Source organism: Urocampus carinirostris, chromosome 3 (genome assembly GCF_059441175.1).
Source record: "Urocampus carinirostris isolate Australia breed hairy pipefish chromosome 3, RoL_Ucar_1.0, whole genome shotgun sequence".
Classification (NCBI taxonomy): Eukaryota; Metazoa; Chordata; class Actinopteri; order Syngnathiformes; family Syngnathidae; genus Urocampus; species Urocampus carinirostris.
In genome coordinates this window covers 64197091-64213149 of record NC_142351.1, presented here as the reverse complement: position 1 = coordinate 64213149, position 16059 = coordinate 64197091, and the positions used below count along the sequence as shown (strand labels likewise).

General features: G+C 37.5%; 1 protein-coding gene across 2 annotated transcripts in view; it reads right to left on the bottom strand.

Moving 5' to 3' along the window:
• The window catches only part of pkp1a (plakophilin 1a), a 48147-nt gene that overhangs the window by 18225 nt on the left and 13863 nt on the right, over positions 1–16059 (bottom strand). The window contains exons 8-15 of one of the 2 annotated variants that reach the window (XM_088332969.1): positions 14979–15096; positions 10351–10515; positions 9742–9918; positions 7672–7825; positions 7406–7592; positions 6110–6194; positions 3930–4019; positions 956–3852 (exon numbers count right to left, since the gene is read on the bottom strand). In XM_088332969.1, coding sequence (XP_088189095.1) covers positions 3945–4019; positions 6110–6194; positions 7406–7592; positions 7672–7825; positions 9742–9918; positions 10351–10515; positions 14979–15096 — 961 coding nt within the window. In that variant the 3' untranslated portion in view covers positions 956–3852; positions 3930–3944. Of the gene's footprint in view, positions 1–955; positions 3853–3929; positions 4020–6109; positions 6195–7405; positions 7593–7671; positions 7826–9741; positions 9919–10350; positions 10516–14978; positions 15097–16059 lie in introns of those variants that run through there. The other variant, XM_088332970.1, reaches the window with a different exon arrangement.

Genomic DNA, 16059 nt, shown 5'->3' with positions numbered 1-16059 from the left:
CAATTTAGATGGCTGTTTACTCTTTTAGTTAGATTTCTTGCTCCCTTATAGTTGTTTTACCTGTTTATCTTTCAAGCTTTATATTAGCTATTTAGCAAACCATCTAACTAAGTTGCTATTTTTATAAATCAAACTGGGTGCCCTTTTGCGTTAATTTGTAGCAAAAAGTAGCTCTCAGCTTGAAAAAGGTGGGAGACCCCTGCTAAAGAATGATTTATCGGGATTGTGGTCTCCCAAAATAAAGGATCGTCAGCTTTTGCATGATTTTTTACTTAGCTGCTAGCTTTGTTTTTGCCGCTAGCATCAATTTTGTATTTAAAGTTAAATAATTTATTTAATCTTTACTCCTAGAGAAGAAATTTGAACAAAATATTAAGAAATGTGCTAATTACCAGCAAAACCATTTTTAAAAAAAGAATGGGGATAAAAGCAAGATCATATTTGTTTTTTGAGAAAAAAATCAAATAGCATCCCTTTAGTGCCTAGCGTCACTTTAGCCGCTAGCATCACTTTAGTAAAGCTAGTTACTTGTTCGCCTAATGTTAGTATCACAAACATTACCTACTCATGCTATTATTTCATAGACAGCCAATGTTGCGAAAACAAAGACGTTAAAACGACTCCAAGGTTCTGTCAGGAAGATGTTTTAATTAGGTTAAAAAGTGACAGTTAAAATAATGTATTTTGCAACACGTTGATAAGGCCTCTATTAAGTGGGCTGAATTTGGACCACTTTATAGCTTTTTTTTTGTTTTTGAAATTGCATTAACGGCCAAATAATTTAGACCTACGGTCACAAGAATATATATCAATATCATTTTAGTCCTCCCCGCGACCCTAATGAGGATAAGCGGTGCGGCTAATGAGATGAGATGAGATGAGATTTTAGTCCTTACTTTAATTGTATCAACAAAATATAGATTGCATAAAGTACAACAAATTACAAATTTCAAAATCCTTTTTTGTATTTTCTCATTTTATTCAGAAAACAAGACAATAATATTAAAAAAGCAATGACGTACATCTTAAAATTGCCTTTTTAATAACAATAACACAAAAGGATGATTCAATGTCAATCGTACACATTGGTAAATATGTTGCGGGTTAAAAAATTGTTGTTGCATTTTCATAAAGAGTAATTGGTAGTAATTTATGTTTAAGAAATACAGTAGACCTCTGGGTTACGGTTAGCTTACGATATTTTCATGTGACATTGTGGAATACAAAGTTTTTTTGTCCCTGTGTTACATTTTCCCTCACAATACGAAATCAAGAGCAAATTATTTTCTGTACCTTAGTTTTCAAGATTCAAACATTGCTGCCTTTATACCTACCTCACTTGTCTCTAAAATGCTTCTCTGCAATTGGTCGATGTCATATAATATACTGGTCTGCTATTGGTTGGCATGATGGACATGCCAAATTGCTATTGTCTGAACTTCATCTCATAATGTTCCCTTTCTTGCTTAGTGGTGCTAAAGGGAGAATCAAGAAGATAACCATGGAAACAAAGTTTGTGATTATCAAAAAATACCAAGTATCAGGAATCGCTACAATCCCAGAGATATGTTACCTTAACCAATTGACAATTGAGACAATTATTTATTAAAGTGCATGACCATCCTAATTTCAAATCAGTTTTAATTCCAATCCGCTGTCTCCTCCCCCCTCTGAATCCACCAAGTACTCCACTCAGCTCAAGTCACGTCAACACGAAAGGTCAGAACAAATTCACTTTTCCTTTACATGTACATTTATTTACTCTTGTATGTATGCATGTATGTTTATACCAGAGCCATACGCCCCTAGTGGGGGGTGACTAGACTCAATAACACACTGACATTCTTGACTATTTCTGTGGAATTGATAAAGAGCAGAGGGTTACCAGCCCCCTCACACAACCCAACCAATGTGTCGCAACACCTGACGTTGGGAGTCATTAGCCATGAAGTGAGTGAATTGTATAACACATGTGAGTAGTACTTAAGATGCACTATTTTTGTACTAATGATTAAAACGGATAGTATGTATAATTTTAACATTTTTATCCGAAATATTGTGGGGTCAGAACCTTTTAGGCGCTACTAAAGGTTTTTCTATCCCTCGCTATATGGCAATTTCCCCTTGAAATATGCACCTCGGTACAAATTAAAGGCGTATCCCGGAGGTCTACTGTATTTAAACATTTTTAATGGTGTTTATTTTTGAGTAGAGAGTTAATTTTCTGTATTTAGAGACTGGCGCTAAAGGGTGAGTGCTAGGAAACCCGAAAAAATAATTTGACCTTATTTTCAACATTTTTTTTCTTATTTGAAGTGATTTCTCTAGTTTTAAGATGCTTTTCCATGAAAATAAAAACAAATGTCCCTTAAAATATTCAAATAAAACTACCATGTACTATACCAGGCAATTTGGCCCATATTTAGGATCCCCTCTCCATTTTCATCAAGAAATACGATAAAATATCCTCAAACAATGTCATAGTATTTGCTGTTCGATACATTAAATGAACAGCATAACACACATTCCCATTGTTTTTTCTCTCATTCACATTTTTTAACCTCCCCGTGTCCTCAAGACAAAAACAATCTTGATAACCGTTTTCTCTCCATTCATTTCCGACACAACTGAAAGCAAAAAATAAAAGTTGACACACTCGTTACCAAAAGATTGACATACATGGATGCAAACCAGTTCAAATTAAATATGTCAAACACCACGGGATTAATACAAATGTTCTAAGCTTTTTTTTTTTTTTTGCTGTAACATTATATGAACAGGAATGATACAATTCACACTGCAAAAATAAATAAAAGCTACCCTATTGGAAGAATTTCATCTTTTGTTCTAATTATTATTCAAGGATCTTACACTGTTTTATTGGCCAAATTCAAGCACTTTCTAAGGACTTTCAAAGACTGTTGTCCAATTTTTACAGTGCCAATCAAAAGAAGTCTCAAACCTTAGGTCTAACACCAAAATTATTTCAGAATCCAAAAATCGGTTTACTGTAAAACCCTAACTTGCAGCCCAAAACCTAGCCCTAGTTCAAACTGTAACCCTAACTCTAGACATATTTTGGAACCCTACATTCAGTTTAGAATCCTTATATGGAGTATACAACTTAGTTCGTAACACTAAACCAATACCTAACTCAAAGTGTAACCTAGCCCCAACCCTATTTCAGAACCATAAGATAAGTTTAAAATCCTTATTTCGAGCCCAAGCACTAGCTCCTAACCCTAGCCTAACACCTAACCTATGAGCCATTTTTAAAAATCGATTTGACCACTTGGGTGCGACGAGTAGGGGGCAGTGACGCTTCACATGACAAAGCCATAATGACAAGCCACCAGAGCAGACATGTCAGCGTCATTTTTAAGTACTTTTAAAAATTATTTTCTTCATTTATTACGTGGTTTATAGAGTCAGACTGCAAAGAAACATGGCAATGGCAACAATTTAAAGCATTTAGAAACACTTCACCTAAAATTCAAGCACTTATAAAACCTTGAAAACACATTAAGATTTAAGCATTTTCAAGGATTTCAAGCACTGTACGAACCCTGTATTATTTTTGGGCGTATTTCACTATATTATCAATTTATTTTCCCAGGATAAAATACCAAATATCCTGCAATAGGGGAATCATATACAGTTTACGAATCACATTTTTTATTTTGATTTAAAAAAAATAGGGATAAAAACATGAAATACAAAAGATTCTTCTAACGGGTTATGGGTTTTTTTGCAGTGTAAACACACTAAAGCTCTTTCAAAAGATAACAGTTGCAAAGACCAGGGTGTGGCGCCGACGCTGTCTTAACACGCCGATTTCCATCTAGACAGACACTAAAGTGGCAGACATACACAGAAAAGGAAAGAGTCTCAATGATGCTAAAAAGAGGGCGAGCATTCCTTCAACGTACCTGTGGCGAATCCCGTCACTCGATAATCTGCACCGACCTGTATGCCGCCGTGGTGCTGTCGTTCACGAATAGGGACTTGCTCATTCCGAGCTGCAGAGAAAAATAATGCAGAAAAGAAAGCTGTAAGAAGAGTTTTGATAAAAAATAAATAAAAACAACTCGGCTATTAGTAGGGGTCGGCGATATGGCAAAAATATTGGGGATGTAGGATCATTATTGATCTATTAGTTATTTGACAGATTATTTTATTTCATTTATACATTTTTCTCTTATACTTATTTTTCTCCCAAATCTGCAAAATGCAAATAAAAAGTACTTTAATTATTTACTTTACGTGTTTGCAATCATTTAACCTATAATGAAATGCATTTCAAACATTATTTTGTATTTTAGATAACTTTTTGGTGACACACATGCTCAATTGATTCCACAGAGCAATGTAATCAACTTCCTCATACGGTGTAGGCCATAAAACTATAAAAAAAAAATCTAAATTACACTTCACTTAATTTCATTATGTTATTATGATATGAATTCTTATGAATTTCTATTTTTATTAATTTATATATTTCCATCCATTATCTTCACCGCTTATCCTCAATAAGGTCGCTGGGGTGCTGGAGCCCCTCCCAGCTATATTCAGGCAGTGTGGGCAGGGGACAACCTCAACTGGTTGCCAGCCAGTTTCAGGGCACACAGGGACAGACTCATTCACAGCTAGGGACTGTTTGGACCAGCCAATTAACCTGACATGCATGTTTTTGGGGAAGAAACTGGAGTCCCCGGAGGAAACCTACGCAGGCACGGGGAGAACATACAAACTCCACACATAAAGGCTGGTGGCTGGATTTGAGCTATTTATATATTTATTTATATTTATTTAGTGACATTATTTGATTTTTGCGAAAGTTTAACTCGTAACCATGAGAACCCGCACATCTGTTTCATGTGATTGAGCAAACGCCTACTCAAAAAAAGCAGCCTGGAGAGTAGGGCTGCACGATTGACCGAAATATTGGTCGGATGGAAAGCAGAAAAAAAAAGGTAAAACGTTAGCTAGATAGCATGAAAAAAGTGCCTAGATAGCTTGCTAAATAGCTACAAATGTAGGAAGCCAGATAGCTATCTTGAAAAACTGCATTTTTTGCTTCTACTTTTCAGAAAAGATCCAGGGGCAACTCGACTGTCCTCAGGGGGCACCCTGGCACCATGTTGGAGATTCCTGCTTTATGGCTAGCGACATAAACTAATAAAAAGGCCAGGAAAAATTGCAGACACAAAGCAGAATTTGTCAAGCGTCAGGACCCATAAACAACCGAACACAGCTTTGGATGGCGACCGACTCTCAAAGATATATGATGTGCAGCTGATAAGGACAATAGAGGCCAGCAGTGCAGCCAAGTGGTTAAACAAGTGGTCAGAGGAGGAAATAATGGAAATAAAAAGTCGAAAATGCCTGAATCAAGGACTTTGGTGACGTTTGCTTGCATGAACTGCTGTGAAAGGGGAGTATGACTATGAAGGGTGAAACAGCAGCAGCTAACAATAACAATCAGCTAGCAGCGAGCCACGAGCCACTCAATTATACAATAATGTGTTAAATTCACAGATAAGTCTTTCTGGGGTATAAATTGCACACCTAGCCAAACTATGAAAACAGCTGCGACTTATAGTCCGAATTTTGGTGCTGTAGTGAAGAGGGAGAGGGGAGTGGCGCCGGCCCGTACCTGCCCAAGACACACCACAGAAAGTGGTGTCCTGATGACCCAGATGGTTAAGAGATCTTTGAACCATGAACACTTGTATTGGAGTTCAAATTACAGTCATACTTAATGGTACTGAGGGGCTTAGATTCGTTTTTAAAGTAGAACACAATCGATAGCAGGGCAAAACCAATTTCAGATTTTGCCGGTCTTTGTCTTTTGTGTAACTTTTGTGCAAGCATTTTTTACTTAGGACACAACTCTTTTAAGTGTCCTTGACAGTTTTATTTTGGAATTCCGGAGTCCTGACCTTTCTACAATGGGAAGGACTCCTCCCACTCGGGACAGTGAGCGAACCAGTCAGCCGAGATTCCAAACAGACTGTTTGCCGTTTCCACTCAGCGGTTTGAGACGGGTGCGGCTCGACCGAGAAAGTGAATTTGCAGGCCCATGCAAATACGCACGCTTGTTATTTACCTTTTTCATAACACCCTGCAAGTTCTTGTCATTCCATAAGTGGTACAGGAGCACTGAGGCTGCTTTGCTGCCTTTGGGAAAAGCACTGCAAGAGAAAAAATGATATTTTTTAAAATGTTTTATTTGTTTTTTGTTTTTTATAATAAATTAACATATTTCAGTAAATATAGTTTTTGTTCTTTGCTAAAATGAAAACACAAAATAACACCCATAAAAATATAAAAATATGTTTTAAAATTGTTTTTTATTTTACTCTTCATTAATTAACATGAAAAAATATTAAAATAATTTAAAGTATTATTTTTCTTCATTTTTGATCCTTTATTGTCCTTGGGCAAGACACTGAACCCCTACTGCCCATGATATGCATGGCTGATTTTGCTATCGGTGTGTGAGTGGGTAAAGTGTGAAGTCTATTGTAAAGCACTCTGAAAGTCCTCAATGACCAGTTAATGTGCTACATACATGCAGTCCGTTTACCATTTAACCATCTTAAATCTACAATAAAACGCACAGGATATGGTAAATAAAATCCTCAAAACAAATAATTGTAATTATTTTAAGGATGATTGTACTTATTTTCAACCATAGACTAGAATACAATTTTAAAAAGTATTCCTAAAAGAGATGTTGCTTAGCAAATAGTTTTGCTCATTTTTTTGATATTATTTATATATTTTTTGTTCTTGTAGTATATTTCCAAGCATTTTTATTATTTTTTAAAAAACTGTTTTCACCTTCTTTTGTTCTAAAATTGTATTCTTCCCTAAAAAACGTTAATGATTTTGTTCATTTTAAAGGATTATTTATATATATATATATATATATATATATATATATATATATATATATATATAAATTTTTTTCTTGTAAAATGATAAAAGAATCTTCACTATATATTTGTACATTATGTTTAGAATAAATAAAAAACAATCCCTAAAACATTAATTGATTGTCATATAATTTTGGTCATTTTAAGGATTTTTTTAAAAATGTGTACACTATATATTTTTGTCATTTCAGTAAGAGTATACATTTTTAGAAATAAGAAAAAAGTTACTGAAATAATGACCTAATTTGTACGTTATACTTTGACTTCAATTTAGTTATCCTATATAGTAAAATATAATGATAAAATAAATGGAAAATAAATTAAATTACAATTAAAATAAATACAAATAATCCCTAAAAAAGATAATTGTTAAATAAATTTGCTCATGTTTGTATTATTTGTATTATTAAACACTGGTGTTTGCAATTCAACACAAATTACTCAAGATTCAGAAAAAAACTTACGGATTGGCGCTGAGCTCGGCCAGTGAGGCCACTAAATCGCCGTCTACGAACTTCTTGTTGCTTTCGGTGTCGGCCATGACCAGGTTGCGCACCGTATTGCAAGCCGTGGCGATGCTCTCGTCGTTGTTGCCCAGCTCTCGGGGACCGGCCGAGAGGAGGCCGCTCAGCTCCGGCAAAACCTGCTTGGCTGCAAAACAATAGAGAGGAGAATGTAAAGGATGCCCGCTGCAAACTTCAAGACCACATTTGACAGTTGGGCTTCTCACCCATGGCAGCCTGTGCACCACCGGTTCGCCCGATGTTGCCCAGCAAGGACACAGCAGCTTTCTGCAGGCTCAACTTGGGCGATCTCAACAAAGGGGCGATGTGCCCCAGAGCTCCAAGTTTTTGGACCAGGATCTGACTCATGGCACTGGAGCCCTGCAACTCAAATCATTTACAAAATAGTCTGAGATGTGTTCCCTTTTCCTTTTATACTGGGAATGGGCTCTCACTTGGTCTTGCTGGGCCATGGTAACTCACGACCTATTTAATTTAAAACTTTACACGAGAAAAAAATATTTGTTTTAGGCTTTACACCTTGTTTTATTGTTAGAGAGTAATGTGAAGTATGGGGGGAAAAAACGCCCCAGAAACTGTAAAATAACCTATATCACAGAACAAACCATGTGACGTTTTCTAGATCGAATAACAAATGATTGTAATAATGATGTAAAATATGATGTTTTTATGATTGAGAGAAGAAGCATCCAAAGTTATTTTAATGAAAGGGTCTCTTATTAGCCTTTGACTTTAACCAGTCCCCCTTTTTTTTTTTTCAGAGGATTAGTTCATTTTCTGGAGTGATGTTTGTTGCATCATGATTGAAAAGGAAAAAAGAAACGAGAAATACAAATACTTCTGGCCAATATGAAGTGAATATATAGGAAATACAAATATGTGTGGCCAATATGAAGTACCAAGTAATCTGTAAATAACTGAGTTTTTTAACTATTTGAGATTTTCTGTGTTTTTATTTATTAGGTGCAACTACTTATTTGAGTGCATTAATATTATGAAGCTGCGACTGCCTGGCAACCAGTTCAGGGTGTCCCCTGCCCCAGATGGCTGGGATGGGCTCCAGCACCCCCGCAACCCTACTGAGGATAAGCGGTGTAGATAATGGATGGATGGATTATATTATGAAGGATCTCTTTGTGCTACAATCTTGATATTTATGGCTCAAACCGAATATCAACTAATCGTTCAAAAAAAACTGTAGGGGATATTGTATAAACTAATATGAAAAACAAAAAGTGAAAATGACTGCTTTTTAGTTCTTACTATAAATTTGGATTGTCACCTCTTCATAATGTGTGTGAGGCACTGAAGAGCTTTACTCAGGATGTTTACAGTCTGTTGTTATTGCACAGGCTTCTGAATTTTATTGAGTACATTGAGGGTTTTTTTTAGACCTTTTTTCTTCTTCAATCGGATTCCTGCATGTCTGTGTGTTAATGCCGAAAAGATAAATTGACAGCTCATTGTTTAAGATCCAAGTCCACAAACAAGGTTCATAATCGTAAACACAATGTATTACTTTTCTGTACTAGATATACATGAGGTGTAGTGTACACATTTTCATGATTTTTGCTCATTTAGCAACTCATCAATGCCTAAAATTTGCTTCACATGCAACTCTATGAGATACCTCAACGTCTGTAATCGACCAAACGTTACACTTGCTGATGTAGCATTTGTATATATACTTTTGTTAAATCTGGCTGCATGATAAGAATGAGTGATATATTTTTTCTTAGCAAAGGAATGGGTGACATTAGCTATTGGAGCACTTGTATAACGTTTAGAAATGACGCATTTTAACATTGTGAAAACCCATAACTGTATTCACTCTGCAATATTTATATGTTATGGTGCTCAGAACAATATGTTGTCATTGTAAAACAGAGTTAGTTTATAAAGCTGTGAAGAACCAGCTTGCATTTAGTTCAATAATGGCACCCTCTGTGCGGAGGAATTTAAATTTTAAGAAACATGTAAAAAGAGCCAAATGAGCTGCTATCGATTAAAGGCAATGGGGAATATTTGAATAATCATACCTCTTGAACGCGCAAGAAGAATCAATTGTGCAGTCTGATTCCCTAATATTAAAAATGTTATGGGTGAAATAATGAAATATTTGGTGTAATACTTCAGAAACAACAAAAAACAGTAATAGTGGTTTGTTATTACTGAAATAAACGTTTTCATTGGAAAGACCCCAGGCTCAATGCCATCCTGCTACCCTGTTCTGCTCTGAGAAGCAAGTGAGGACATTTTATCGTCCGTGGACTCACAAGTTCTTTGCTGGCAGTCAGATTCTGCAAGGCGCCGCAGCAGGCTTCCAAGGTAGCGTCTTTCTGGGATGAGCTGAGCAGGGATAAGTAAGTCTGCATGGCTTTGGGGTGGCACAACCACTTGGCACCTTTAGGGTCACCTTCGTCCAGCATTCCTTGCATGCTATCGAAGGAAAACTGGAGAAAGAAGGAGAGCCGAGTCACAACCAGGGATCGATCCATATGGGTTTTATTAGGGCCGATACCGATGCCGAATATTCGTATAAAGGTACACGAAAACGTAATTAGCTCCCCGATTATTATAATTTTTTTTACAATAAATACATAAATAAAAACGTCAATTCAACCAACATGACTTAAATTGGGAGCGAGGCAGAGGGGAGGGGATGGAGCGAGTGAGAGATTAACCCCGCCTTAAAGCAAAGCTCTCGCCAGCTCCTCTCCCCCACTTTTAAATATATTTAATTGGCCGATTGAATAAATAAACAAGGCGATACCGATATCCATCAAATCACCAAATATTGGTCGATAATCGCACAGGACCATAATCGATTGACCTCTAGTCACAACACCTTCACGAGGCTGCAGGATATTATCTGTTTTTTTTACCTGCTTTTGAACTTTGCCGCTCTTGGGGCTGAAGCATCCAACCGTGGGGCTTCTCCTTCCTGACTGGCCCTCCGACAAAGGTATATAGTCAGAAAAGCACTTGGGGGACTCGGCCTCTAGCTGGTAAGTCAGATTGTGGAGGATGCATGCGCAGTTCTCCACAGACTACAAAAAGGACATAAAGGGAGATTTCAAATTTATTCTATTTGTGTACTGACACAAGTTAATACTAAGGATTCACAGAATTTCTGCACCGAGAGTTTTTCTGCCAAAAATTACCAAAAATGCGTTTGTGCGGTTTCGAAGGAAAGAAACAGGATAACTGAGAAAAAAACACAGTAAAAACAATATAGTGATTAGAGGATCAGGCCTAAAAATTCCATACCGACCGACCCGGCCCAAGGGAATAAATGCCCGAACCAGACAAATTAAATTGAACGACCGAGCGCGACAAAAAACCCGAATTTTCACATGTCATTTGTGGGGAGGAAATGTGATTTCGCTGTCTTAGACAACTAAAAGCTTGGCGCCGAAGTGTGCAGCATGCACGTCACCCTGACGACCTCGCAAAAGTCGCACTCTGGCTCCGAAGTGCACAGATCCCCCACATAGAAAAAGAAAAATAGAACACATGACGAGTGAATAATTAAAGAACAAAATTAGCGAGAGAGCGAGAATCTTGACCCGGACCGGACTTCATGATTTACATTTTATGTCCAATACTCGGGCCGGGTTCGGGTCCAGGCCCAAGATCTTACCTCTACTCTATAGTGATGGTGACACATCTAATGTGACGCGAGCTATGCAAAGCTTGCTTTCACTCTTTGGCAAGTTTTTGCACTTTATTTTCTAGAAGGAATTACACTCTCAAAACAAGAGCTTTGTCAAGCTATTGCCAACAAGAAATAGTGCTAGCTGCTAGCTAGACTTTGGCTAATGTTTAGATCCTAACATTACAGAGCTAACGTACCACAGTTGTGCGGTTTTAAAACTATATGCAAGAAGATGCAAGAAGAGTTTAATTTACTACTATTATTATTATTTTACTTAAAAGACTATGCGAGTACGACTCATTTGTTCTATAGACTGCGCCTACTACCACACCATTGTTATCAGTTCCTTTCTCCCTTTTTTAACACACCTGACCTAAATTGTGAGGAGAAAATTGGTTGGAATTGCTCTTTAAGTCTGGTAAGCACAGGGTAGGTACTTATTTCTCCCCCTTCTGTCATATACTGCATGCTACACTATCCTCATCAAAGTATGGAAACTATAAATATTTGAGTGGTTTTAGTTAAAACAAACACTGTTTTTTTTATTTGTGAGATTTTGACAAAGATCAGATCGCCTGATTTTATACAGAAATGTGGCCAATTAAAAAAGGTTGACAAACTTTCCATTCCAATGTAGACATATACTGGTATAGATTTATATATTTGGGAGGGCTAAGCATTTCACATTCTAAGTTTCTGTTTTACGGCCCTAAATTTTAATTTGGGCGCATCCCTAGTAAATAAGGGCGAGTGTGCCGATAGCTAGATGGACGGGAAAAGCCAGTGCGAGTCAATACAAAGCAGCCACATGTGCGTGCAAATCAACTCAGCCGTCACTTTATTATATAAACTGTGGGAGTCACATGATACACAGGAGTTTACCGCCGCGACTCACTGTACTGAAAATACCAGTCAGACAGCCAAATAATCACAAGCGTGTAACAGGAGTGTCAACCTTCAAACGTTTTTTTTCTTTACTTATATAATTGTTAAAAATTGTACATCCCCAACTGCAATAAGGCAGCAGTGTGAGATGATTTGTGGCCTCCACGATATCATATGTACCAAATCCCCGAGAAAAAAATTCTCAGAACAGGATCCCTTCCAAAGAAGCTGCACCAAACCTTTACACTGCAAATTTTTTTTACCCAGTTGGTAGAAGGTTCTGTTCATTTTAAGTATGCTATTTCTTCTTTCAAGATACATTATCCTATTTCCAAAGGTTTGAACCCCAACGCAGCCCGCTGATATGTTTATAGTTCAAAAGACACCCAATTTAAGGAGAGAAGACATCAATGAATGTTGAGCTTGCAGGGAGAAGGGGAGAAGACCTTACAAAATCGTCAAGGTTCTATAGGTCCTCCCCTCGGCCCTCACTTTTTGTAAAATCTCAAAGGCTACAAAAAGCAGATCAACCCTAAAGATTGTGGTAATCAAAGAACCCCAACATGATTGGCAAATAGTGACAATGACGCAACAGTACACAAGCTCTCAATACTAGTCAAACTAATCCAATCCTGGATTATCAATAATGTTCTTTGCAAGTGTTCAATAGTCAAAGATAGGAAATAACAGTGCATAAGCGCTCAATAGAAGTCAAAATTACCCAACCCAATAATAAGCACTATTCTTTCAAATGTTTGATAGTTAATATATAGAACTGTGTGTAAGCTCTCAATAATAGTCAAAATAATCCAAATCTGCTTATAAAAGCAATCTTTGTGCAAGTGTTCAATACTGAAAATAGAGAACTACACTGTACAAGTCAAAATAACCCAAACTTAGAAATATAAGCAATGTTCTTTGCAAGTGTTTAAATAGCCAAAATAGTAAACAACAACGATGTACAAGCGCTCAATTATAGTCAAAAGAAACCAACCCTGACATTATTACCATTCTTCTTTGCAAATGTTCAATAGTTAAAATACAGAAGTAGGGTGCACACTTGCTCAACAATGATCAAAATAACCCAAACCTGGCAATATAACCAATCTTCTTTGTAAATAGTGACAATGACGCAACAGTGCACAAGCTTTCAATACTAGTCAAACTAATCCAATTCTGGATTATCAATAATGTTCTTTGCAAGTGTTCAATAGTCAAGATAGGAAATAAGAGTGCATAAGCGCTGATCTGCTTTTGGTTTGCATCATGGTATCATGAAAATTCTAATATGCTATTGCAGGGGTCGGGAACCTATGGCTCGCGAGCCATATATGGCTCTTTCTATGAGTATCTGTGGCTCAGAGACAAATTTGATTGCATGCAAAATTTCTCCATCTTGTTCAAAACTCGAGTAGACTATCCTGTTCTTGTACACGCAAAGCCAAACCAAGGCTAGATTACAAGGTGTTACTTCGCAGTATATATAGGGCACGTTTTTCACTACAATTTACAGTCAAGGTGTCACACAAAAAAAGGGGGGAAAAAAACTCGTTTTGGCTGTACAACGCTAAAGAGCTAAAGAATCCTTTATATAAAAGTTCACTATATAATCTGTGTTCAGTGTTCAGATACCTTATGATGAATCCACAGAACTGCAAATACGCCAAAACACCGGAAGAGAATCATTTGATTAGGTGAGTGGGAGGGATGGGTGGAGCTATGCAAAAAGTGCAAGCACTCCCTCCCATCTCTCGCCCTACGCCGTCTGCGCCAAAAGTGAGCTCATCAGGCTCCCTATATGCAGAATGTTGTGACGTTTTTACACAATAACTGCTTGCATCTGGTTTTGAAACCAATATGTATGAAAAAAAGGGTCAAAAGGAGTTTAACCGATCTTGAGTAATTGCAAGAAAGAGACAAGTTTAAAGTGGTATGTTTGTTGATTTTGGGACACGGGCTCTGGCATTAGTCTCTTTTCATAATTTTTATCAAATCATCAAAAATAAATGTGCTGAAGACTAAGCTTTTGTCTGGGGCGCGGGTTTAGCAATTTAGTAAATTTGTCTCATAATATATGGTGTAGCACGGCGGCGCAGTGGTTAGCGCTTGTGCGGCACAGTTCATGTCATGGGAACCTGTCGTGGGTTCAAATCCAGCTCCAGACTTTCTGTGCGGAGTTTGTATGTTCTCCCCGTGCTTGCGTGGGTTTCCTCCGGGCACTCCGGTTTCCTCCCACATTCCAAAAACATGCATTTTCAGGTGAATTGGCCGGTCCAAATTGTCCCTAGGTGTGAATGAGCGAATGAGTTGTCTGTCCCCGTGTGCCCTGCGATTGGCTGGCAACCAGTTCAGGGTGTCCCCTGCCCACTGCCCGAAGATGGCTGGGATGGGCTCCAGCCCCCCCCGCGACCCTAATGAGGATAAGCGGTACGGCTAATGAGATGAGATGAATATATGGTGTGGCTCTTTCCCAAAATAAAATTAATATTTTTTGCTTATATGGCTCTTTGAGTCAAAAAGGTTCCCGACCCCTGTGCTATTGGTTGGACTCCCTCCCACACATTTTACATTCCATTCAGAATCTTGTGTGCTTTATAAAAGGCTTTGTGTTCAATAGTCAAAACAGAATAACTGTGCACACAGGCTCAATGATGGACAAAATTACCCAGCCCTGGAAATAGATGTAAGTAATTTATTTGAGTGAGTGTTCAATGGTCAAAATGGACAGCAACAGTGGCCAACTGCTCAGTAATAGTGAAAATAACCCAACACTGGAATTAATAGCAAACTCCTTTGCAGGTTTTCAATAGTCAAAATAGAACCACCCTGGCATTAGAAGCATTCTTCATTGCAAGCAAGCAGAATAAAACCCAATGTAACACTAATTTGGAATAAACACGGTTTTCTGATCACCCATAAATTAAAATGTTTTCCCACTGCCCTATTATTCCCATTTTCAAATAGACAAACCTTGTCGTCGGGGTTGTTGTCGGCAACACAGGACTGAAGGTAGCTCATGAGCGAGTCGACGAGTCCGCGGCAGTCCCTCATGGCTGCCCTCTCTCTCAGCTGAGCGCAGCTTAGGTTGCTGCACATGTTTCAATCAGAGTTTCAGGTATGGCAGAAAATTACAAAATTTGGGAGTAGAACATAGCTTATATAATACAAGGAAATTTAAGTGTACAGTAGACCCCTGGATACTGCATCTGTGCCTCACAACATTTTTGACTTTCCAGTATGGAACAAGATGTTTTTCAGGGCACTTTATCTCCACCACTTTATTTTGTATGTCTGTAAACATATACATTTCAAACTTTGTCATGTTTCTACGCATGAGTTACATCTCTAAGATGCATATCTGCTATTGGTCAACATCATATGAAATGTTGATCTGCTTTTGGTTTGCATCATGGCATCATGAAAATTTTAATATGATATTGGTTGGACTCCCTCACATACATTTTCCATTCCATTCAGAATCTTGTGTGCTTTATAAAAGACTTTGCATGTTGAAAATGTTATATTGTGTTTTTTGTACCATATTTATACGTTATGGGTCCTAAGACTTGCAGTGATGCTAAATTGAGAAGCAAAACAGAATAGCCATGGAAACTCTGCGATTGTCAAGAAATACAAAGTAGACACAAAAATCGTTACCCTCACTAAGGAATAACTTAATTTGTGACTATTTTAGTCACTGTCCTCATACAACTCTAAGATGTCTGTCTCCTATTAGAGCAGAAGCAAGAAGATGATAACACTGGACAAAAAGATTGATATAATAAGATAATACAACAATGGTGCGCATTGTTACCATTGCTTACTTGCTCGCTTGCTGTAAAGAATCAATAGGGACAATTATTAAGAATGAGGAGGTGATCAATGTCTTCTAAGGGCATGACAATCCTGAAAATGTAGATGTGTTAAAACTACTTTTCAGTTAAATATGCTGTCTCATCTCCCCTCTGCATATGCTCAATACCTGTACCAGCTCAAGTCCCATGTCAAGTCAAGTCATATTTAATTGAATAGCCCTTAGTTACAAAAAGTC